At 43.1% G+C, this 26,691-nt stretch overlaps 1 protein-coding gene across 1 annotated transcript in view; it reads right to left on the bottom strand.

Annotated features, from left to right (window-relative positions):
* Positions 1-1,576: 1,576 nt before the first annotated feature.
* CD226 (CD226 molecule) overlaps positions 1,577-26,691 on the bottom strand; it is a 31,981-nt gene continuing 6,866 nt past the window's right edge. The window contains exons 3-6 of the mRNA XM_084849961.1: positions 12,986-13,333; positions 5,998-6,100; positions 3,556-3,610; positions 1,577-1,739 (exon numbers count right to left, since the gene is read on the bottom strand). Of these exons, the coding sequence (XP_084706087.1) occupies positions 1,599-1,739; positions 3,556-3,610; positions 5,998-6,100; positions 12,986-13,333 (647 nt within the window). The 3' untranslated portion in view covers positions 1,577-1,598. The remainder of the gene's footprint in view (positions 1,740-3,555; positions 3,611-5,997; positions 6,101-12,985; positions 13,334-26,691) is intronic.

Raw genomic sequence — 26,691 nt, forward strand, 5'->3', positions numbered from 1 at the left:
TTATATTGATGAAAAAACATAGGTACTGAAAACTGTTGACAATTAATAAATTTTAGCGATCCAAAGAACTGAGCATGGTATGCTGACAACCACTCATCTATAACCTTGAAACTACCAGGCTTGCCTAATATTGTATTTGAAATTGGCACCCAGTCATTATTACTAATTAACTTATGAAATGGAAAAATTTCCATGGAAAAATAAAGCACTGGAAAAATTTCCAACTCACAGCACTGTGTCTAGCATGGAGTTGCGGGGGGCGGTGGGGGGGTCCACATTTGTACACATGGAGACCTCTAAATTCTGCATGCTCTGCGGGATGCTAATCAACTGGATCATGCCTGTTGTGTTGGCATTTCAACATTGATTTATCAGTGGGAACTCCTTCTCATAGGTCATTAGTGCAGGGTGTTTTTTCTCCTTGTAATATTGTGCACCATTTAGGATTAATTAATAATGCATTTGATAACTCAGATACATTTCTGTATATCCTCCTGACATAATACTGTTTTGTGGTTCATGTTTCAAACCATTTACATTTCCTGAGCTCTTTGGCTGGTGGAAAAAAGTACCCCTTGTAAAATGTATAGGTGTTTGTTAAGGAGGTCACAACTGCCAAAAGAGATGGTTTCTAAGCATATGATGATGATGTCAGTAATTAAACTCTTCAGATCTTGTTGACATTTATTTTGGGCATAACTAAGTCTTACAATAATTTATTCTGATTGTTACCTAGAATTTCAGAAGGCTGTCAATGGCTACTAGTCCTGATTGGCTGTGTGCTACCTCCAGTACCAGAGGCAGTAAGCTTATGTACACCAGTTGCTGGGGAACATGGGTGGGAGGGTGCTCTTTCACTTGTGTCCTGCTTGTGGGTTCCTGGTCAACAGCTGGTCGGCCACTATGTGACTAGAATGCTGGACTAGATTGGCCCTTGGTCTGATCTAGCATGGCTCTTCTTATGTTCTTAATTCGCCAGTAAGAGGTCTTGTGTTTGGTCTTCCCCTGTGCTACAGAAAACAAAGACTTGACATCTTGTTAATTAGTTTTCCACTGTCTGAAGCCTGAACAAGCATCTTATGAGGATGGGCGGGAATGTCGGCGAAGGCACTTCATTCTGGACAGAAGGAAGGCTGGTGTTTTTGATTATGTGAACTAAATTGTGTTCAAACATACACATGCATCAACAGTAGCCAGCAGCAGGCTCACTACACTGTCAGCCTTTAAAGTAATAATGGGGGAGGTGCTGTTTGATCTGCTAAATACCTTGCTGTAATACAAATATCAGTCTCTCATCGTTCCTGTAGTGCACCTATTTTCAAATTTGGAATAAGCACAGAACAGCTCTGCTGACAATGCACAGTTGCATCACAGCCAATTTGTCTCCCTTGAACAACCATTATTTGTACCTCTCAGCCTATATAACTAACATTTCACACATTTTTTTATTTTATGTGGGTGAGGAATGTCTTCAGTCCTGAGTGAACAAAAGGGAACTGGAGAAGGAAAAAATTACATCAGCACAATCAGAATGTCATTCCAGAGGTAAAGCCAACACATGCCATTGTAGCTGGCTCATTCATGTACAAGGCAAGAGCTCACACTTGCATATTCTTTCTGCGTGAAAAACCACTGCAGTTGACGTAGACTTGCCCCTCTGTTTTCTCAGATTTTGTGGTATTTTGACTTCTGCTTGCATTTCCTTTGCAGCAGCCTGGTTTTCTACACTTGTGTGAGGGCTAGGAAGGAGAAAAAGTAGGTAGAAGATGGCTGTGAAGAACAATGATTCAGTAAAGACAACCACCCTCCAAATAAAGATGATCTCAATACAGGCCAAGCTGAGGGTTACTTCTCATATCACATTTTAAGGCACAGAATGACTTCAGTGGCAGGTTACAATGTCTATGCATGTTGCATCTGTGTATTCAGGAAACAGTTTTTCAGATCCAAAGCTGGGGAAGGGGCATGAGAGATAAAATTCAAAGGACTCATCCAAACTCCTACCCCAAGCCAGAAGCCTCCATGCACCATCTAGTTTACAATGTACCAAAACTAAAAAACCAGAACAATCAAGTTGCCTTTTGCAAATATGAACAGCATAAAGACACAGTTGTATAAAATTGTATAAAACCATCCATAGAACTCAGTCCTGTACATTATTGTTACTGGTAGTGCTGCACTAAATAGTTTTCAGTTCTTACTTTGGAATTAACATACTTGACCATACTTGAAATGGCCAAACAAAATACCCCAAAATAGTCATCTTTCACCTTGTTTTGATGCTGTTTGGTACTCTTTTGTTCTCCTGGCTGCTACCTCTCAGCACTCTTTTCCATATTTCTTTTCATTGTCCTCAATCTCATTTGCCCCCACTAGCAAGAGAACAAAAAGTTCATGGAAAAGCATCAAAACAACATGAATATGTTTAGAACGAGTTCATCAAAAGAATTGTTGAAAATGGGAACATTCTGACTCTCATAAAAATGAATCCTACTTTTTAATGTAGTAGTAATGGTAATTTATAAAAACACTGAAGACAGGGTGGACAACTTGTGGCCCTCCAGTTGTTTTGGCCTACAACGCCCATCAGCCTTAACCAGGGAGTTGTAGACCAAAACATCTGGAAGTTGCCCATCCCTGGCCTAAGATATGTTTTGTGCATGTATTCATTCATTTGCACTTTTGTAGACAGAAATGAATTATTTGCACCATCCTGTGCCTTTGAAATGTAATATGATAAGCAATTCTCAGGAAAATGTATGTCTCAGATCCTATGACCCTAGCTGTTGGACACCATTTCCTAGCAATACTTAAAATCACCTTACCCAAAAGATCCTTTACATGTCCTCCACTGTCACAAATCGACAGTACTTAATAGTGCCTCAAGAGTGGAAAAGAGATGTCCGTTGTAGCTAACTGATTCCGCCCCCCCCTTTTCCTCCCCTACTGGAAATGAAAAGGCTAAACAAAGAAAGCCAAATCCTCAGCCCCTCAGACTTCTAGAGCTGTGCAGATATGCCCCAGCCAAGCATCAAAAGCTGAGTGTTTAAGCACATGATAAAATGAATAAAACAGGATTAGCTCAGCCAAGGCTTGCTCTGGAGGGATAAAAACAACAACGTATGACATTTTCTCTGTGACCCACAAACACTGGTTAATTATGACGCCATTAGGATCACATAGGAGCAATACCTGGTCTGTAAGTATCTTAAACAAAATTACCTCTGGTCAGTTCCAAGTCAATAATAGTGTTATAGGTTTGCTACCTGCTCTTCAAACAACTGTTCCCCCTTCAAAGTGTTGATCCTAGTGTGGAACAGGTCAGCTGATTCAAAACATAGAATTTTGTTTTTGCAGTCCATAACTGTATTCTAAACAGAGTAGTTAATCACAGATCCCCCTTCCCTCTCCCCAAAAGAGTTATCTTAAAAAGTGTGTAACTTGGCAGCTGCAGAAAATGTTATTTCCATGTGGATTGGACCCACTGTGTGTTACCAACATCTTCCTCAAAAAGAAATTCTCTAAAGTGGCAAGAGAGTCTCCAGTTATGCTTACCTGGATTCGAGAAGCATAAAAGGTTTTCATCATTGTGATTCTTTTCCTTTTCTTTCTGGTGACACACAGAAAGAGTTCTATTGTCAGTTATACTGCCAAGACAAGGGGCCTGTTTCCACTAGTGATTTTCTCTGAACTGGCTGCATGTGAAGGTCGTTAGGGATACATAATGTTGTGGCCATCGAGCAGCCACACTGGAGCTCATCATGGAAAAACCCAATTTCCTGTCACTGCATATAGTCCGATTCTTTTCCTTAATTCGGCTTGTCTGTACTTCTGTTGTGGTATACACCAACACTCCACATTTATTCCAGTATATTCGCTCTGCCCAGAGGTGTGCCTTTCACCGTGATCCTAGTCACGGGGTGTTTCCCCAATGTTTTCCCTGCCTGTGTTTCCCTGATGTTTACGCTATTTCCCGGCTGGCAACCAGAGTTCTTCTTCTTAAGTAACAGATTAAACCACAACAGTGCTCTAGCATGACTTCGTGAACCCAAAGTAAGCACTCCACATTCACCACCAGCTGCTGCCCGTGGACTGCAAACTGTACATTTAAAGGCCTTGCTCCATCAGGGGCTAAGGCTTACACTACTAAAAGCGCCGTGGGGTGGCATATACATCTATAAATCCCCAGCCAGAGAGTGCAGTTTCAGAGGTAGTTACTGCAGAATCCTCAGTTGTGCATGTAGAAAGCATCATTATCACATGAAAGCGAAAAAAGCCCCAGTCTCCAGCACACTTCTACCCCTGTCACTATCTCATTTTAACACTATTGCACATTTCCCCAGAAATACGCATACCCCCTATGTCAGTATCTCACTCTCTATCACTCTATCACTATAGAGTATAACTCTATCTCAAAATAACACTACCATGCATTGCGCTATCACACGATAGTGCATTATTTCAAGGCTTCTTGCTAACTCCTGCTGTGATCAATGAGGCTTGTTCCCAAAATTGCACTATGACACATTTGTGCTATCGATCCACAATAGCGCATTTATTCAGGGGTGCCTGCTCATGCGGAAGCCCGGCTTTTAGATGGAAAGGGGGCAAAAATGGGCGGAATTGGGCATAGGTTGGGGAAGTCTACTCAGAAGTAACTCCCACTTTAGTCAATGAAGCTTGTTTCCGATTGCCATTAAGCCAAAAACACTACGTAGACGCAGGTACATCATGTATTCATCAGGTGAAAGGCATAGAAACTCCCCTAATGGCTGTAATGCTATTTCCAAAGCTGTGTGTCTCTGCTATTTGGTTCAAGGCTTTTCAGGAGTAATTAATGCCAGCTTCAATCCTTTGCATCATTGCCTACCCAGAGCTTCAGGGGGCCAAAGAAAGGGGAGTAGAGCCAGGAGGGGGGAGCCTCGCTTATTGGTTGAGCAGCCCCTGCCAGTCTGATGATGGTCACTTCCAATCCCCCCACCCCACCCAGAAGTATGTCTCTGTCAGTGACTTATAATGGTGTGGTATACTCCTTTGTGGAGCCCTGCACAGAGCCATGGTGATTCCATGAAAAATCCAGTATTCCTTCATTTGTTTCACCCTTCTGTTGTTGTGGAAACACAGTTCAGGTATTTTAAGAATTTTGATATATTAACATGGGGTCTGAAAGGGGTAAGCTCTGGGCAAAATCCACATTTTAAATGTGTGCCTAATGATTCATTCACTCACCCATACTGTACCTCTGAAAGGCACAAATGCATGTCCTGTAAGTGTGTGAGAAGATGGCTTGGATAGGATTACCAGGTCACAATCCAATAGACCACTAGTAAACATAAAAATGTATACAAAAAAGTTACAGAAAAAAGGAATGCTTTTCATCCTGGAGTAAAAATTGGTACCTTCCAATCCTTTAATATAGAGCAGGACCGGCTCTACTATTAGGCAGAGTGAGGCAACCACCTCAGGTGGCAGATGCTGGAGGAGGCAACAGTGGCCACTCCCCACCCATTCCTCCTGAGCCCCCACCTCCTCAGCCATTCCCCTCTCTTGGTGGAAGACCTGTGTGTACACCTACTAAACTAGCCTGCAGCCCTCCAGTGTGGTAGATGACACTGGCCCATTGCCACAGTTGAAATAAAATTCAATTTCCATTTCAGTTTGCTTCTGTATGTGGAATGTGTATGGCGGCGGGGGGGGCTACTATCTTGTCCTTTGCCTCAGGGAACAAAACATCTTGGGCTGGGCAACTGCTCTCAGCCTACTAGCAACTGCCTCTCTCTCTCTCTCTCTCTCTCTCTCTTCATGCCAATTATGAACAAGGTCTGAGGCCAACGACTTCCAAGGAGTGAAAAGGGAATATAAAAATCACCCACACTTTTCAGATCACTGCTCATATGAAAAATCAGCACTAATTTAACCTGGTCGTGTACAGAAGAAACTTTAGAAATCACGTCAACAAACAAATATGAGGTACATATTTCCTGTCCTCCTGCTTACTTTTTGTAGTGAAGAATCATCACAACAACGACCAGGATTATTATTAATGGTAAAGTGGCAGCTCCAACAATGAAAAGGAAATGATGCTCAGAATCCAAAGCAACTAAAAAGAAAGGAGGATAAATATGATCAGCATAGCTCAGGGAAAACAGGTTATTTTCCAAGAAATTGATTTGTTTATTAAATGTATGTCCCGCCTTTCCACCAAAAATAGCATTCAAGGTGGCTAGCAATAATTTATTTTAAAATCTTAATTAAAAACATAAATAAAAGAATAACAATAAAATAATAGACACAATAAAAAAAGAAATAACAGCACCCAACCAGTTAAAATGCCCTGAGCAGAACAAGAAATGTTCAAACGTGTGTCAGTTGTTGTTTTTTCCTTTACAGTATAATACACACACTTTAAAAATCAGATTTTTCATTTTTAAAAATTTTGTGAACTCTCCCTGCCCAATTTTGAATGTATACACAAAATCTGTTCAGATATTCTGAAATTCAGAAGCCCTGCTGGAATTCAAGAAGAATGGAATCAAGGGGATGTTGGAATCTTGGAACAATTGCAGGAAGATCATAAGGAATCCATTTCTCTCACCTGCTCTGGCACATTGCAACATGGCAAGCTAGTGTACCAAGCCTAGGCAGCAATGCGCTCCAGAATAGTGTACTGGATCTGGTGTCTAACTTGAAGAGCTTAATTTTGGTTCAGTGGGTTACCTCCCAAGACATAGGAATCACTTCATTTAAGAATGCCCTATTTTAACAACTTTAGAAAATCAGGCTAGACAAGAAGCCTGGCTCACATTAGCTGACATTCTCTCAGGAGTGCCAAACATGCAACCATGGAGTGCTAATGCTGGAGGCTCCATGAAGCAGTCAATACCAGTGGAGGCTATGTATATAACAGTTCACTTTGTGGAACTGCAGTGGCTTGGCTTCTCAGAACACATTTTTCTTGGGAAAGTCCTGAGAGTTTTCTTATCCTCCTGAAAATAAAAGGCCATTTTGCAGAATTTTCTCCAAATTTTTGTTCACCATATGCATATATGGGGGGGGGGGGCTGTCACTGGCCACCTTCCTCCCCCTGCCATCCCCCAGTACCCTGGAATGATGCCATGTATGGGGCATTGTGAAGGATGCAAAATGGTAGCCAGGGTGTCAACGTGCTGTTGCCACTATAGTCCCTCCAGTTTCTCTGCTCACAAATACCGTGGAGAACTTTAAGAGACACTTGCGCACAGCTGTATAATCAAAATACGTTGACTGTGTTGATATATGAGTAAATATGGCTCTGCACCCTTCTGTGGTCTGCCTATCGTACCACACTCATTTTGGAGTGTGACTCAGCCATAATATGCAGTATAGCGTGCATGCTGGCAATGAACAAAGTGGCACTGAAAGCAAGACGGACAGCGTCAAGCACAATATTTAGTTTTCTTCCACAGATAGGATTCAAAATATGCTCACCATCTTATCCTCATTTCAAGATGTTTTAGACAAAGACACGCACGCGCGCGCGTGCACACACACACACACACACACACACACACCACTCAGTATCAATAACCTTCCCCAAGCAAAAAGGGATTCCCCCCCCCCCCAGATTATCATCTGTGGAGAGCAGGATATTGAGCCTCTTAGGGCTTTATACTGTAGACAAATAATAAAGCCTGCACTTTTTATTAAGAGATGGTATCTGAAGTCTGGTTCAAAATATACACTTCTACAGCCATCTACAACACCTACATAAAAGTTTCTAAAAAATGGGTGGGGGGATAAGAAAAAGCATGCTATGAGATAGTCTATCATGTGGCTTATATGCAGAGATCAAAATGTCTATGGTTCAGGGAGGATAACAACACTCTCTAAAGGCTTTATCACATTCATCCTCAAAAAAGCTAGGTAAAGCAGATTATTAATATTCCCATTCTGCAGTCTTGAGACATAAGGTCAAGAGACTGAATGTAGATTTCTTCAAGGTCATATTCAACATAGAATTTGAATGCTTCGCTACCTCAACAGTCCAAATTGAGCACATTGTCTGCTGAATTGTCAACCTGAAAAGGTGGGTTTTGCTGTGTTCATAATCTTCAATAATCAGTTGGGAAGCATTGGCACTCCTCACTTGTATACAAAATTAATCCCCACTTCATCTTTTAGAATGTATTTGCTACCAGCAAACAGCAGATGCTCTGTGTAAACTGGTGCTTACAGAGCTAGTGGCTAGGTTCACACAACACCACCCACACTCAAAGTTGAGTATGGGTTGAGTGTGGGTTATCGTTAAGCTATGGGTTGTTATATTGTGTGAACCCAGCTGCATTAACAAACCATGGTTTGATAACCATGAACAACCTACGAAGGGAAACTATGGTTTGCTGTTTGGTTATGAAGTAGGTTCATGGTTAACAATGGCTGGTTTCACACAACACAACAACCTCACAGTTCAGTGACAACCCACACACAATTTTGAGTGTGGGTTGTCCTTTTCTGTAAACCTAGTCAGTGAATCTGCCCTCACTGTAACCCTCACTGTAATCCAAGGACAGAACAATTTCAGAAGAGGGCCTAGAGCACCCTGCTTTTCAGTGGAATCTGAACTAGACTTGGAAAAAGCTTTGGGTGCAGGTTGTGTGTGTGTGGGGCGGAGGGGGTGTTTTTTTTGTTTGGGCCTTTCCAGCATATCAAAGTTGTATAATGATGTCTGTCAGCTTGCTCACCCCGGGCTCCCCATCGCCAAGGATGCAACAGCTGGATGGTGTCTTAGCCAAACCTTCACAATATCTGTGTTGAGCTTCAGAGCCCTAGCACTCCCCATTGATGGGGGGGGGCACAATCTACAGCCCAATACAGGTGCATCCAGGGGGCAGTTAAAATACCACGCCCTTGGCAAACCATCCACAGAACCTTTTCCACAGCGCCTCTGATTTTCACTGGTGGAGCACAGTTAACTGGCTAGTAATAGCTGGTGATGGTGCCTCTAGTTCAGGGTAGACAACCCAGCATCTTCCAGATGTTTTGGATGATAACTTCTATGATCTCTCACCATTGGCCATGCTGGCTGGGGCTTAAGGGAGTTTGTCCAAAACATCTGGAGGGCACCAGATTGCCTACCCCTGCTGTAGTTACTGAATGATCTTGCCTTTGAGCAAGGGATTATATTACCTGGCTTCATGGTCCTTTATTTTTATTTAGTTCAGAGACTATGAATTTGAATTAAAAAAAAAAATGACAGGTCTAGCTTCAAGCAATAACAGTGCCTGGGAGCTCTCAGCTTCTCTGTAGTAGCAGATGCCCTCCTGCTATTTGTGCATCTTCAATATTTCAAGTCTAGCTTAACTACCACCTGTAATATAACAGCCATGATTTCCAAGAAACAAGATATACAAGTCAGAGGCACATCACTTGTCTCCATCTGCCCTGTCTTCAAGGGCACTGGGGGGCAGGGGGAATAAGCAGCTAGGAGACTTATTAAACATGTTTTGAAGCTTAGTTTTATTTTTAAGCCTTGGACAAAAATACAGTGGCTTTGTATTGATGTTTCTTCTTCACAGGATTCCAGAAATTTTGTGGGTGAGTAGTTTCAGCCTTCACTGACCTGACTGCAGGTCTACAGTAGAAACATTAACAGCCTTGACAGTTATAGTGCACTAAAACCTAATGAGTGGTTTGAACTGCTTGTTATGTGCCCTGCCACAAAGGGGTTTACAATGATTGCTAAGTATACACACTGTGCAGGAACAGGTTGTGACAGTGAGAAACCACAGAGGCACATTCAAGTCCAGGCAAAGGAGCTTGGTGCCCAAACAGATGTCACATCTCTGATGTGGTTTCCTCCCACATGTTTGTTTTTCCATTAAAATATGTCATGTGATAAGCTTTCAAGCATGCTACCACTTCGCCTGGAGCTCTGCTCTCCCCTCTGCCTGTCATTCTAGAATAAGAATCCATCAGAAACCCAAGCATTCTCTGCAGACCTGGAGAACATGCTGCTTCATGTGACACAAACTAGATGGAGTATGGAAATAACAACCACTGTTTATGTTACAAGTGTTTTTGAAGAGCTTTGTGTTCAGAAAATTGGGGGAAAATCTTTTTAACACATTCAAAGTATGACCAGCGATCATGGCACTAGCAACACTGGGAAATAAAGTTATATGGTCCTGGAAGCCAAATCTAGGATTGCTAGATAAGAGATTGAAATCCAGGGCCTCCAAGACAGCATTTTCAGAAAGGACACACATTGCTGGACCATATAAAACAGAGCTATGAGCTTCGCCTGCAGTATCTTTCTTGGGCTTTATAGCCACTTTTTCTAACCCATGGTCCCAGACATTGCTGGATTACAATCTCCATCATGCCCAGCCAGCATAGCTAATGATCAGGAGTCCTGGGGTTGCAGTCCACCAGGATGTGAGGACCCTATGCTGGAAAAATCTTCTTTAGGGTGACACAAGACTGTCCATTAATTTAGCTGCAACACCCCGCTGGAAAATACAAGCTAGAGTCAGGATGATATCCCAATTTTAGATAATAACACATTATGGATAGTACTGTAAACCCAAGCAGACTGCAGAAAACTCCAAAAGGGTCTATCTCTCTGCTCAGCAACCAGAGATCAGCGCAACAAATTATATTCAAAATAAGAGACACACTAGAGGGGAAATCCTGACTTCACATGTACACTTTTAGGGGTCTGAATTTGGGTTGGGTGCTTGGTTTTAAGGAAGAATTTAGATACAGTGGGCATAATGGAAACCTGATGGAATGGAGAGATTCAGTAGAATACTGTCATCTCTGAATACAAACTCTATAGGAAGAACAGGGAAGGGCATACCAGAGGTGGTGTCACTCTATATGTCAAAGAGGGCATAAAGTCAAGGAAACTAGAAACCTTAAAAGGGGCAGACTCCTCCTCAGAGTCACTGTGGGTGACAGCGCCAAGCTCCATAAGAAATTTAGGACTGGGGACATGCTATCATCCCCCTGTCCAAAACACGCTAATGTTGAGACAGAATGAAATCAGGGAGGCATCCAAAGGACCAAGTGTTGTAGTAATGAATGACTTCAATTACCCTCACATTGACTCACATGTTCCAGTCATGATGAAGAGGTTACATTTCTCAATACCCTAAATCACTCTGCCTGAGAAGAGTTGGTCATGGAACTGATCAGAGGGCAGGAGCCCCTAGACTTAATCCTAAGTGGTACCACCCAGGACCTAGTGTGAGATATGAGTGTCATTGAACCAATTGTAAACAGTGACCACAGTGCTAACAAATGTAATTCATATTAAATTGCGTGAAGCAGAATGGTGGGAGATTCAGGGCAGATAAAAGGATGTACTTTCCACAAAGCGCATAGTTAAATTATGGAATTCGCTACCACAAAACATAGTGATGGCCACCAATTTGGACAGCATTAAACAGGGATTGTTAGGCAGATCTATGGAGGATAAGGCTATCAATGGCAACTAGTCATGATGGCTATATATTACCGCCAGAATCGGAGGCAGAATGCAAATTACTAGGGAACATTAGTGGGAGGTGCTAGTGCACATGTCTCCTATTTGTGAGCTTAGCACAAACATGGTTGCCCACACTGTGAACACAACGCTGGACTAGAAAGTGTTACCCCTTCAGTTTTTTTAGCTGGACTGCTGACTGCTTCTCTTCCTTACCAGAATTTCTGGGTGATGTGTATAGGAAATGTGAGAGTGAAGGAGGGAAAAGAGGTGAGTACTGGGGCAGGGGAGACCTGCCCTTTTAAACTGGGTAAAGGAACAGTAACTTTTCTCTGGACACATTTGCAGGTTTGAGGCTATTCAGCAGACCTATTCAGCAGTTGTGTCAGCTCTTCCAGACAGCAGTCAACAGAAGCCCAGCAACATGAGAGAAACCTGCATAAAGCCTTGCCAGAAGAGCCGCACCTCACAGGCAATGAGACACCACATAAAAGAAAAAAACAGATATTTCCCTTATGTTCCTATGCTCTCCTGGACTGGGGCTGTAACTCAGTGATGGAGCAGTTGCTTTGCACACAGGTTCAATCTGTGGCATCTCCAGGTAGTTAAAATGGATCTCTGGTAGCAGGGAAAGAGGAGTGCCTGACATCTTAGAAAGTTGCTGCCAGTCAGAGTAGACAATACAGGACTACATGGACCATAGACCTGACTCGGTATAAGGCAGCCTTCCACAACCTGGTGCCCTCCAGATGTGTTGAACTACAAATCCCAGAATGTAGGGATGCTGAGAGATGCTGGCTCCTCGATGTTTTAAATATTTCAGTGTTTAATACTGTATTATTTTGATACTTCTAATGTACTTTTATTTTTTAGTTATGTTGTTGTTTTGGTTTTATGATTGTAAACCATCTGGAGGGCATTTGCCAGTTATGCAGTATACAAATCTAACAAATAAATAAATAAATAATCCAATGCATCTGAAGGCCACAAGGTTGGGGAAGGCTGGTATTAGGCATGTTTATAGGTTCAAATATTCTTTTACACTGCATCCAAGTGGATGCATCTACATGAAAAAGTGATGGGAAAGCCACTCCTACAAACATGTGGTCACATCTATTTTGGCCCTTCCTTCATTTCAGTACTAGAATTCAAAAGACAGAACTTCAAACATTACATCTTCAGTGTGACTTGTGTGTGCCAGTGTCATTCAACGACACATATCTGTTTTCTTTCCTCTCCTTTTCCTATTAAGTAAGAAAAGTAGCCTCCAAAAACTATCTTCTTCAACTTCAATCTGTCCTCTCTCTTTCCTACCTAGGTTTTAGCCAGCCTAACCATGGTTCATGGTTTCCTATGACTCCACGCTTCTTTTTAAAACAAATATTTGGTACTAGGCAATGGGCAATTTTACATACATTTAAGTGACAATAAATACTAATGGAAGGTATGCTAATGAGCAATGGCAGAACTTCTTAACATTTCCTTTTCAGAGTAAGCACCATATCCCTTCCCTCAACTTACCAGTGCCATTAATGGTCAGTTTTATCCAGCCAGTTTCATTCTTGCCATTTGCTCCAGTGTAATAACAGCGGTACATCCCAGAGTCAGAAGCTGTGATATTCCAAAGTACAATTGTGCTATTTGCTTGAGTGGCACAATCTATCTCTGCACGATCTTGGTAATCTGAACCATAGATTGGCATATTAGAATTAACACACTGGACTATGACATCCACACGGTCAGCTTGGATCCTTTCCCACATCACTTGATTCACAACCATGTCAGGGTCAAAAGAATGTGTAAAGGTAACATTTTCCCCTGGTTCAGCAACCACATGAAGATCCAACGAGACTTGCGGTTCAAAATCCCCTATAAAAAGAAAATTGAGAGAAAAGCTATTTGTAATAATAGATGTAACAATCATAACTATTGACATATCAGACATGGCCCCCACAATAGGACATTCCTTGGGAAATGCAGAAAGTTCATCCAGCAGGATCAGCTGGAATGTCAGAAGTTCCAAAAGTAAAGCACTGTCTATAACCACTACATCAGCTAATCTCAAAGAACAGAAGAGAGTCAAATTAAAATTAAGGTTAATATGAATAATGCATTTTCTTCCTAAAACATCATTGTTACTTCAGGAATCACAAACAATGTGATGTGGCTGCAAAAAAGGCAAATGCTATTTTGGGCTGCATTCATAGAAGCATCGCTTCCAAATCCCGGGAAGTACTAGTTCCCCTCTACTCAGCACTGGTTAGGCCTCATCTGGAGTACTGTGTCCAGTTCTGGGCACCACACTTTAAGAAGAATGCAGACAAACTGGAGAGGGTTCAGAGGAGGGCAACGAAGATGATCAGGAGACTGGAAACAAAGCCCTATGAAGATAAACTGAAAGAACTGGGCATGTTTAGCCTTGAGAACAGAAGACTGAGGGGAGATATGATAGCGCTCTTCAAGTACTTGAAAGGTTGTCACAGAGAGGAAGGCCAGGATCTCTTCTTGGTCATCCCAGAGTGCAGGACACGGAATAAGGGGCTCAAGTGACAGGAAGCCAGATTCCGGCTGAACATCAGGAGAAACTTCCTGACTGTTAGAGCAATACGACAATGGAACCAATTACCTAGGGAGGTGGTGGGCTCTCCCACACTGGAGGCGTTCAAGACGAGGCTGGACAGCCATCTGTCAGGGATGCTCTGACTTGGATTCCTGCATTGAGCAGGGGGTTGGACTCGATGGCCTTGTAGGCCCCTTCCAACCCTACTATTCTATGATTCTATGAATCCCAAACCTTTTTGGGTTTGTGGTCTTATCTGAAATTTTGTGTGTGTGTGATAGATGTTCTCACAAAATGGCTGCCATGTGGGGTGTGACAAAATCACAGCGCTTGCCATGTGAAGCCTACATTAATGTTTCTATGTGTTTGCTGTGGTGTAGTGGCAAGAGTGTTGGACTAGGAGCTGGGAGATCCGGGTTCTAGTCCCCACTCGGCCATGGAAGCTCACTGGGTGACTTTGGGCCAGTTACAGACTCTCAGCCCAACCCACCTCACAGGGTTGTTGTTGTGAGGATAATGGAGAGGAGGAGGATAATGTAAGCCACCTTGGGTTCCTTGCAAGAGGAAAAGAGGCGGGGTATAAATGCAATAAATAAATAAATAAGTAGAACCCAGGTAAGTTACGGTTAGAGGCCGCGGTGGCTTAGTGGTTAAGATGCTGAACTGCAGACCAGAAGGTCGGCAGGACAGCAGTTCGAGACCGGAGTGCTGCGTGATGGAGCGAGCCCCCATCTTCAGTCCCAGCTCCTGCCAGCCTAGCAGTTCGAAAGCAAGAAATTGCAAGTAGATAAATAGGTACCGCTTCGGCGGGAAAGGTAACAGCGTTCCGTGCACCTCGGTGTTCAGTCATGCCGGCCACATGACCACGGAAGCATCTTTGGCCAGCGCTGGCTCTTCGGCTTAGAAATGGAGATGAGCACCACACCCTACAGTCGGACACGACTGGTTGGGGACACCTTTACCTTTTTTACCTTTAAGTTAGGGTTGTTTGGTAGAAAGTGAGTGAAAGGTGGGAGGGGCGTGCGCGCGTGTGTGTGTGTGTGTGTGTGTGTGTGGAGACTGAGTTTATAAAAGGCAGTTGCAGATAGTTAGTTGGGTAGATAGAGATAGGGTTTGGAGACAGGACCTTAGGGTTTGAAGGTACATCTAGATAGTAGGGTTATGGGAATAGGAGTTAGAAGGGGGAGAGTAGGCAGGGTAAGACCAAAAACTGAGTGATTAATTACAGGATATAACATCTCTTGTATTAAATAAACTTTAATTTGTTTGTTTTAAAATTATAAAATCCCACGTCTTGTTCATCTTTCTGCGCTACCAATGGTGTTCATATTTCTTGGGTACTTCTCCTGGTTGTGTAAAGAACACCAATTAGGCATATTAGGCATCAGCCCCTGGTGAATTTACGGGCTGAAGCTTGTGGGACCATGAGGAGAGCTGTCCCAAAGCGGAGGCAGGCAGACCTGAGGGAGGGTTACGACACATGGGGCTTGGCCATTCACAAAATAGCTGCCATGGTTTGCATCACCAGTCACTATAAAAACATTTCCCAGAAGGCAAACTGGTGAGGCTAAAAGAAAAATAACTTGTTCAGGAACATATATACAAGGCAGAAGTGAGGTCTGAGTTTCAAGACACTAAACCAGTCTATTGAACCCACAGTTTTCTGCTCCATTTCACAATAGGCAAACTGGTAATGCTCAGAGAAACATGTACACAGCACAGCATCTCCCCTCTGTCTTTTCTAGCCCCCCCCCCCGGATGTTCCCTACAATCCCCCAGTTTTTCTTTTTTCTGAGTGGCTGAACATGCTTCAGAACAAAGCACTGGGCTGCAGGCACCCAGAATTTTTACTTCCTGTGGGCCAGAGGCCTTCTTGGGAATAAAAGATGGTAATGGGGGCCAGCACTTCACTTCCCAGCATGCCAGCTGCCCAGATCAAAAGCAAATATTCAAGAAAAATCAGAAAGGGCAGGGAACCTGGTTGGCATCAACAGGGGGTTTCCATGGTGCGGGTTCACTGGCCCCCATATCGTGAATCCCAGTTTTATGTAATCCAAGATACAAGATTTTAAATTCTAGTTGTAATTCCTACATATGTGGCTGTTTAGTGTGAATAATCTAATAGATGCTTTGATGGATCGAAGATTGAATAAAATAATTACGTGTGTGTGTGTGTGTAACTTTTTAGTGTCTAGAGTTCACCAAATAATAATGTACTGTTTATGTGTTAAATTTGTGTGCTCCTTTCCATAAAGGCACCTAACAGCAATACGACACAAATCCAATACAATCCAATGAAATAGTAATAAAATACAGAGTAAAAGAGATAAGGCAGGTAAAACATACTAATAAATAAAAACAGTTATCTGGTTTGTTTCAAAGTTGGTGGACTGCACCCAACAGAGTCTTCCCTCCAAACTAACTTAGGGTGCAAACCTATGGCCGCTAGTCAGCGGCTAGATAGCCATAGGATAGGTTGGTTTCTGGGAACCGACCTCAGAGCCTGCCCTCCATGGTCAGTTCCCAGAGAACTGACCCCCGCCGCCTACTACATCGCCTCATAGGCAGCGCAGATTGGCCCCATGCTCTGCGCTCATAAGAGCAGCAAAAATGGGGTGTTCCCGGGAGCGGGCCAGGGCAGGGAGGTCGGAAATGCCGGTATGACACATCCTATGTGTTGTCCAGCCACCGCTTCCCGCGCTCCGAGGTCCCGCAGCTAGACAACCAAAATCGGCTGTCTAGCCATGAAAGCAGGGCTGGGGGAGCGAGGAGGAGATCTGCTCCTCACCACTCCTCATGCCCTGCACTGGATAGGCGGTCACCCCTGGGGTCTGAGGCGACCATCGATCCAGATAGGATTGCTCCCTCCTAAGTTTTATTCAAACAAAGCTTTTCCACTGAATTCTCTCAAGCTGTGGCCTCTCTCTCCCCATGCCAGAAGCAGTGGGTGTTGCTCTTAACTACTTCCTGGTTCCTTTCAGGAAGCACAACCTGCTCAGGCTGAATCCAGCAGTCCTGTAATATGGTTACATTGTTACTTGCTTCTTTGGCTGTTTCGGTTTTAAATGGGCTTTTGTCTCCTGGAGCATAGACTCTCCTCCTGTAAAGAACGAGAGCTGGAGGGGCGATAGCAGGAAGACTGTAAAATGGTTCTCAGCATTCTTCATGCAGATCTGTGTTATTGTCATGGAACAGTGGAAAATGTAGACAGCAATTTCAGCCCCTCCAATGAAAACGGCATAGTACAGCCTGCATCCATCCTCTGAGCTGCTTCGTGGCACCGTGACCTCCTATGACACCCTTTTAGCAAGATGGGGGAAGGCACATTTTAGATCTTCTAGCGCTTGGGCAAGTGCAAAAAACTGTAGGGAAGCAACGGGGGGGCTCATTAGAGCCCAGAGTTATAGCAAATTCATACCACTTTCCATCCCTCTCATTTTCCTGCTCACCTGAATAAACCAGCTGGAAGATCCAGAACTATGTTAGCATCTCTCCTCACACCTTGTCCAGTGGTGAAGCTAGGGCTGGACCTCAGGTCAAAGTCCAGGACCCCCCCCCCCAAAAAAAAAAAACCATCCAGAGAGTGACAGGTGATAGGATAGAGGCCTGGTATAGAGCACCTGGACTGGCATGGGCATGCTGGGGCTGACACTGGTCACTGCAGCATCCTTTCTTATTTTTGAAAACATCATCAAGGGCTAGCCACGCATGTACATAGTTACAGATGCTTATTTTATTTTTTCTTAAAAACCTTTTCTGCAAAATCAAAAAAGTGCTTATCTCCAAGTCAATGAATTTAGCATCAACGCAGCTGAAGCAAACTCCAGTTTATTCTAGAGCTGTGCACCAATGGCCTCTTGAAATTCTCCACCCTATTTGTTTGCTGAGAAATTGGGGGGACAATTTCACCAAATTTATCCAGGGGGAGAAGAAGTTCTCAACAATTTCTCACAGGGAGGGCTCACCATTGGCAGGGTTTGTGGCACAGCTTCTTTCTTTTTCTTTTTTTTTTTGTAAGGGTTTTGCGGGGGGGGGGGTTGTGCTGCCACTGCAAGTGGCAACTGTGTTGACAGCCTCCCCCCCGCCTCCATTTTGCATCCTCCACAATGCAGCCGTGGGGGGCAGTGTTGTGTCTACCTCCAGGGAAGAGGTGGAGCTAGTCCTGTGCCAAAATCTGTCCTTCGATTTCCTGAACATTTTCTTCCCTCATGAAAGAGGCTTCCGTTGTTCTGCCTCTTTCTCACAGCATTTTATAATTTATGATTGTGGTGTTCTTGAGCTTAACAAACCAATGTGAGGCCGCCGAGAGTACTGTCTCTTTTCTTTCTGTTACTCAGCCTCCTAGACTACCTGTGCTTCCTGATCTGAAAGAAAGCCCTATGGGAGGAATTACCTCATGATGTTTTCCCTTGGGCACATTTTATTTTTCAATTTTATTAATTGAAGTGTGGGAAGCCAAGGAGGCTACAGGTTGCCAGGAAGATAATTCTACAGTGAAAAACAGGGCACTCATGCACACTCTTTGGCCACTTCCTAAGCAATATAAGCCAAAGAAACCCAAACCCAACCAATGAGAATTTCTCCGAAATTTTCTTCATCACTGAATTTCTTTTCAAAAGCAATTTCTTTTCTGTCAAATTGAATGAGAATGGTCAGAAAAAATGTGGGAGAAATTTTAGGCACAGCACTAATTTATGCCTGTAGTCATGACAATGCTATGATTTCAGTGAGTTTCAAGTGTGAAAATGCACATGGTGAGAGTATTTCTTTTTTTAATCAGAGTTCGAAAGCAGTTTTTTGCTCTATCAGGAATGAAGAACCAGTTGTGAGGCGTGGGGATGGGGGGCAAGGAGAAGAGAAATGTGAGTTGTGTGTCTCACAACTAAGTAATACACATGACCATCTAAAGAATGGGCTCATAAGACCATCAAGTCCAGGGTTTAAAATTACCAACCACACCACTAACATTGTCACCAGTCCTCCCTGGCCCATCCGGGTTATCTCCTCCGCCAATTTATTTTTTATTTATTTCATTTCATTTCTCTACTGCCCAATAGCCGAAACTTTCTGGGCGCTTCACAGTTGATACATTTCTCTGGTGCAGGTAGAAGAATCCTCGCTCTGTGCTGACACTCGTGTATACAACACCTCCACCTATTAGAGTCTGTGCTGATACAGCAGGCTGCAATTTGTCAGCAAAGCACCTCTACCCAGTGCACTGTTTTTACTTTAATTAGTGTCAATATCCAAGGCTCTTAAAGTAATGTTGTGACATGTGTCAGAAAGGGATTATTCTAGTCTGAAGACAGGTTTTGGCATAAGGTTATTTATGCACTTTTTATTATTACATAATAGCAGTCCATATGAGCTTTTCAGCAAATTGTATAGATCTTTATTTCAGATTAGAAAGCTGGCTCTTTTTTTCTGGCATTCATTTCTGCACATGCTAAACACAGGATAATTAATAACATAAGTGATTCTTTCAATTATGTTAATTTGGCGTGTTGGCACATCCAATTTCTTTCTTGTTTAGAAATACAGAGTTATCTAGTCCTTCCTTTTCTGTCTGTAATTTCTGGCTGGGTAAAGAGGGTGTGAAAGGCAGGCAATGCCATTCTGCCAGGCAATCCTTCACACCTATCTAGCTTGAGTTGAAAGTCCAAGTGTTCCAGAAATACACATTTAAGGCTGAATTTTAGATTTGTCTAGCTTGCTCCATCTTTATACAACAGTGTTAGAATCCTGCTTTTGTTCTTGTGCGTGGTTTTCTGTAACTAAATAATAAATAACTTCCTCAATAACATGCACACATTGAACAAGAGAATATAGATGCTTGCATACTTCATAGGCCTGAGGTTAAGAGCAGATTATCATTGGATAATATCATAAAAACAGTGTTTGCAATCCTTAAATCATGTTAACATGGATAGAGTCCGTAAAAGCATACACCACCTAGTATAGTTTTAATACGTTGCTAGATCATGCAGTTTTTTTCTAAAGCCAAAAGTGAGAACTTCAGAATTTAACGGCTGAATTATCTGTCCTACAGAACTGAGATAACTGAAAATGATTGTTCCTTATCCTGAACCCTGACCGCAGGAGTGATCAGACATTTCATAGGAATGTGCACCCATAAATAGCTAGTCTCAACAGCCGCCACTATATCTGCCTTCAAGTGCAACTGGTCTCTTACCCTGCAGATAGTGGGATTGTGGAGCAGCTGCAGGAATAAGATTAGGTTCTCATGTGCTAGTTCTGGCAAAGCAGAAAGGACAACAGAGAGCTACCCTAAGAAGCAGGGAATGTGGAGATTCTCCTTTTATCTCACGTAGCTTTCAAATTCTTTCCTGCTCTGTTCTGTGAATAGATCCTGCTAGGAATATCTTTTGCAGCTACTAAAGATAAACTTAGGCCCACTTTGCACGTCACAGCAAGCCAGGTTTTATTTCACCCTGGGTTATTATGAACATGGCAGCATACTCGATTGTTCCCACTGCAAGTGGGAATGGCTAAACAACCCAGGGATGCCCTGTCTCAGGGTTGTTTGCTGTGATATGCAAACCAGACTTGTCTGTTTCCCAACAACCCAGAGTTGGAATCCATTTTTTATTTTAAAAACTGGTTTGTTGTAGCATGAGAACTTGGTTATCGTTAACAGAGGTATAATAATAGAAATGTGTCTTTTCCCCATTCATTGGAGTATTAGAACTCAGGTTTTGTTTCTTCATCAGCAGATAGTTAGAATAGCAAGGATGTTCATGCAACTTGTTCATCACCCATTTGAAAGTATGCATGTCATTTTTATGGCTACCTATCACAGGTTTCACTACTGCCAGATTTATGGCTTCTTAAGCTACAGATCCAGTTTCCCTTCTGTCATGTAACAACCTCATATTTCTATCATTTTAAACTGCCTTTTAGTGGAATGTAACAATTACAGTGACTTGAAATGCTGACACATTGCACATAAACCATAGCTTCATAAAATTAAAAAAAAAAAAAACAGAGTGGAAATTATATGAGCACACTACATGTGGTACTTTGATTTTCTACGTGGTAATAGAGATTTGATTATCATTAGCACTTCAGACCGATTTCCATGTCACCCAATTCTGTCATTCCAATTTATTCCATTATTCCAATTTATTCCATACATCTGCCATCGTATATGCAGTACGTATAGGGTATGTCACACAGCTGTGTTCAGCATGATGCAGTAGTTAGTTGTAGTTGAGAGAACCCAGGTTTCAAACCCCTGTTCAGCTATCACACAGTCACAAGCAGCCTAGGACATCTCACAAGGCTTTTAGGCTAAAATTACCCTGAGGCCACAGGGCAACAGAGGAAGAACAACTCGGTCCCCTTACTTACCAGACCAGAGGCTTCTGGGAATGTTACTTCCTCCATTTCAGTGAAGACCTCTACGCAGCCAGGCTCCAGGTATTGGCTAGCTAATAGCTGCAGGGTAGAGAATTGTTTTCACTTATCTTTCCAGAAAGAACCGTGCTGCCACTGGTCTTTCCCCGCTCCAAGCAAGAGCTCGAGCAAGGGAAATGATTAAATTTAAATGCATCCTAAACGTCCTAAATTGAATTTAAAACCATCGTTTTGAAAAAGTAAACTCTTCACTCTGGCCTTTTCAAACTGATCTGCTCTTCTGATCTTTTCCCTCCACCACTTTTTAAAACTGGATTTATGTTCCACTCCTGGTTACTATAGACGCTCTAGAAATAACAACGATTAGTAATAATATTTAGTAAGTGTTGCCATGGCAGGATACAAGCATACAGTGGCAGTAAATCACTTTGCATACCATTTCCAAGCTCTGGTTATTGTGGTATTCCTTGAGGTAGGCAAGTATTTTTGCATAACTATGGGGGATTTTCTCTCCAGCAGTTGCCAGCACCTACAGGCAAACTGCTCTTTCACTGGGCCATCCCACCTATGGGGTTTCTTATCTTTAGCAAATTCTTATATTTATTTCAGGGCCTAAGGAACTCTAGAGTTCCACAAGCAGAGCCTTTTCCACTGCTACCAGTTCTCTGACAATACTTTAAAACCTCTTTGTAGCTGGTGTAAGAGGCACAGGCATGAGATGGGCACCAACAATAGAGACAAGATGAACTATTAAGCAGACTAATTTATTAAAAGGATATTTTGTAAATAAGGGAGTACTAATATTTCCTTAAAACTTTCTGACACTTCTCAAGACTCAAGACAAGAGACACTCTTGGGGCCAGTCTTCACAACAATGGAATGATAAGCCCTTTCTGTTTTATCTGATTTTTCATGAAAGTATCTTATTCCATTAGGCACACATGAAGAAAGAAAAGCAGAGTATACACCACCTAAAAACCCACTTTCACAAGTCACACAAGAGCACTTGAAACTGCCTTATTTTGGGGTTGTGTGTGTGGGCGGAGTCCCACAAGTAGAACTGAACGTCATCAACCAGATAGAAGCTTCTCAGAGAATGAGAGGGGCTTGCCCACTGCCCCTGTCCTTTCTCCCCTGTTTAAACAGGGAAGTTTGGTGGAAGAGATGACTGTGGTCCCCACCTCTCCCCTCGCATCCACCATTATTGAATGCCCTGTTCCGCACAACCCTGCTCCCACCTGCCTTGCTTTCCCAAGTTGCTTTGCCATCGAGAGAATCCCACTTGAGTTACTTCTCCTTTGAGAGAATTAACGATATTGAAGCCCTGCACAGAGGGAGAGGGCTGGCTGGAATTGCGTCCCCCTGCTTAGCACTCTGTGGGGCAGCTACCGCTGCTGCTGCCGCCGCCTCTGGCTCCTCTCCTCCCCCTCAGTGCATTCTTTAGTTCTCAGTTTATCGCAGTATCGAAACAGTGAAATACCACGGCTGCACGCTCCCGCTCCTGACCACCTCCTCTCCTTCCCCTCTGTGGGTTCTTCATTCTGCACTACATACTCCAGTATTGTGAATGAAACTGCTATTGTGAAAAAGGAAAAGGAGGCTAAATAGTGTGAAGCAGCACAGCTCAGGTTTTCTCAGTGGGGAAAGACGCTACAGATTCTCAATGGGTAAATCCTTGTGGATGGGAAGTGGGAAGAAGCCTGTGTCCTAAAAGAGGGAATGGGGGTGGGGGGGAAGGGACAGCTCCACCCCTTGACTAGGTCACTGCCATGTCACAGCAGGTCACAGGATTTAATGTGGGGGGAAGTTTCACACTGCAGTCGAAGCGCTCCAGAGTCACGTTTAAGAAAAACAACGCTCCAAAACGACTTTCTGAAACAGCACCTTTTCCTGAGAGAAGCTGCAGGAGGCGGGGGCTGCAGATTGGCGACAGTGTCATCTGCTGCGAACGACCCTGATGTACTCTCCCTCCACATTAAATTGGCCATGTAGATTGGCTTTTGCTAATACAAGCCTCTTTTGGGAGGTGTTTGGACGATCACATCAGTAAAAGAAGCCATCATGGCTTCTCCCTCCGCCCCTGTGTGTGCCACTTGCATGACCATCATTTGCATAATTCCTTGCGATACAACATGGGTTGGCATGTCGTCCAAACCCAGCATGTTGTGGGAGTGGCTTCGTACCCACCCTACAACCCCTACTGCAAGTCATGGGGGGTTGTAGGGTGGCTTTGAAGCTTCCACCACCACGCCATGTGCTGGATTCAGATGACACGCCAACCCATGCTGCATTGCAGGGAATTATGCAAATGATGGTCGCAAGTACAGTATGCGCAGGGTGGGGGGGAAGCTACAATAGCTTCTTTTACCGATGTGACCATCGGAACCCAGTCAATGACTTCTTTTAACTCAGACCGAATTCCCTTAACCTCCAGCCCCGCCAAATATACTCACAACCACGTCCAGCTCTTGGGTTCAGCCTTCCTCTGACTCCCAAAGCTCCTCCTGTTGTCCCACAGCCTGCTTGGACAGTCTGAGTTTTTTACTGCCTGCTTGAGTAACCTTCTCCTGGCAAGATTTTAGGGCAGCTTCCTGGCACAACACAGCCACCTGCTCCCTACTCCTAATCTTCACCAGTCACATATGGTTATCCCACAGACAAGAAATAGCTTAATATTCATGCCTGAGCTGTTCACTTTCTCCGCAGCTTCCTTCTAGTCCTTCTATAACATCACCCACAAACCAGCAGACTTTCCTCCCGACTCTCAATAGACAGACTGACTTCCAGCTGTCAACCCCTGAACTGTCAACAGTCATTTACTAGTTGCTCTTTTACAGCTAGCTAGAATCCCCAGCCAATCGAAACTGAACTTATTTGATCCGGATCTCATCTAAAAATATTACAAGTGATCATCTTCTCTCCCCCTTCAGCACATCACCAAGCAGCTACTACTAAAACAGGCGTTCAGCACAGTAAGAACATTAGGCCTCAGGCCTACACAGATACATCATAGCCTCTCAAAGGCCACACAGAGGATTTACAGAACAACAGCAGTTACATACATGGCATTTATTCATAATAACCATTGTACAAATGGACAGAAGGAAGGTATACTGAGAAATAGTTGGCCAAGTCCCCACAGGGATCTGAATATTAGGCTAGTAATGGGAATCTAGGTCTTCCACTTAGCAAGGCTTGCAGCCTACTCCAATCCAAACTCCTGAGTCACCACAATCAAAGATAGAAAGTCTTCTCTTAAAATTAGGCACAATCCAAAATGCTAAGCTCAAAACAATGTTAAAATCTACACCCCTCCTTATTGGTTTAACTGCCAACTCTAATTAGGAAAAAAAAATCGTATGATGCATCTGAAGTGTTCTCATGGTCAAGGGTCAAACTTCAGCAAGTCTCCAACAGAAGGGATTTCTGTAACAACAGGACAGCCATTCAGAATGCTTCATTCTGTGTCCTTAGCTTATTTACATAGCAGATAAAACCAACTGCTAAGCAAATGCTTTTAGCTGGCCTGAAATAGGATAAGGAAGCTTCTTAGCATACTCATAGAATCATAGGGTTGGAAGGGGCCTACAAGACCATTGAGTCCAACCCCCTGCTCAGTGCAGGAAGCCTGATTCCCAGGCGGCCTCCCATCCAAGGACTAACTAGGGCTGACTCTGCTTAGCTTCCGAGATCAGACAAGATCAGGCGCATCCAACCCTTTAAAAGCTGCACTGCTATAGCCTTTTTCAGAGAATCAAAGCATCAGGGCCAGAGTAGATGTATCATAGGCAACCTGTGATAAGATATCTTGTCTTTTTGTCTGCTTAAAATCAGCTTTGTGTTTTAAGCAGAGATAAAGATGTTGGGAGGTCTGATTATGAATCTGCCATGCCACATCCAGCTTCATTCTAAGTGATGGTTCCAATGGATCTTCTATTCAGCTCCCTGTCTGAAGATGGTTATCTCATGCCTAAAAATTCATTAACAGGCTCCTGTCCCCTTTACTTCTGAAAACAGACAAACAAAGAGAGAAAGAGAAAGAGAGAGATCCTGCAGCTTATATAGTTGTTGTCGTTGTTTTGGTAACAATTACCCTGATTCTAAATCCTTAATTTCACATCTTCCTTTTAAAAATACAGAAAATCTCAAATTTCTGATTTTGTGCCACTCCAAATCTGCATTTATGTGTTACCCTCATGCTACCATGGAAAAACCCCTTCAGTTATCTCATAACCACAGGTAAAAGTACAGTATTGTGTCAAAACACAGCTTCTATTACTGGCTCACAATTACCTCCGGAAGTGAGAAGCCTACACCATACACCATATGAATATTTTTGCTTGCACAGGAGTATGATATGCTGTATTCAGAACGAAATTATCACAAGATTATCCCATGACTTCCATTGGTTACTCTGGGTCTCTTGTACTTGTCAGAAGCAAGTTACTGACCACAGTTGAAGAATGACAGGCGACTGAATTAAACACATGGCAATTATTACGTCTGTCAAGCAGAAGAACATTAAGGAACAGCTTTGACTTCAGCTATCAGAGGCAAGAGACTAATCCCTGTTGCCTTTCAGAAACTCAGTGTCTAAAACAGCTTTCCCCAACCTGGTGCCCTCCAGATATGTCGATCTACAAGTCCCATCATCCCAGCCAGCATGGCCAATTACCATGCTGGCTGGGGCAGTAGGAGTTGTAATCCAAGATATCTGGAGGGCACAAGGCTTGGGAAGGCTGCTCTAGAAGTTCAGTTATTCAAAGTCCAGAACGAAAGGTGACACAAATTTTAAACTAGGCAGGAAACCTCTGAATAAAAAGGTTATAGTTAACAAAGACTGTCTGTTTCAAGATTGGTAACATACACACAACAGCTTCCAAAATCAAATGCTCCTAGAACATGGAATAATTGGAATGGATGGCTACTGTAATTCACCTGTAGCAGCTACACAACAAAAAAGCAATTGTCTTAGTAGTGCTATTCTTCTTCTTTAGCTAAAATAGTTTTGGGATGAGACAGGGAGAGCATCAGTATGCATCAAGTCATGGGTTCAGTCAGATCTTACCATGAACCATCTACATCCTCTGAATCACTGGCTCATAATACTGACAAAATCAGTCTTGAAAGAGCAAAGATACTTTCAGATGAGAGGAATAGGCCAGTCATTATAAATCAGACATACTCATTTAAACTGAAAAATGTAAAATGTTCATTGTTAAGGAGGATATGGGAGAGTAACACTTTGGATTGTACATCTCTGACTGAATCAGTGGCCAAATAAAAGGCC

The sequence above is a fragment of the Heloderma suspectum genome, chromosome 4 (genome assembly GCF_057233095.1).
Source record: "Heloderma suspectum isolate Gila_16-S chromosome 4, 16-S_ref, whole genome shotgun sequence".
NCBI lineage: Eukaryota > Metazoa > Chordata > Lepidosauria > Squamata > Helodermatidae > Heloderma > Heloderma suspectum.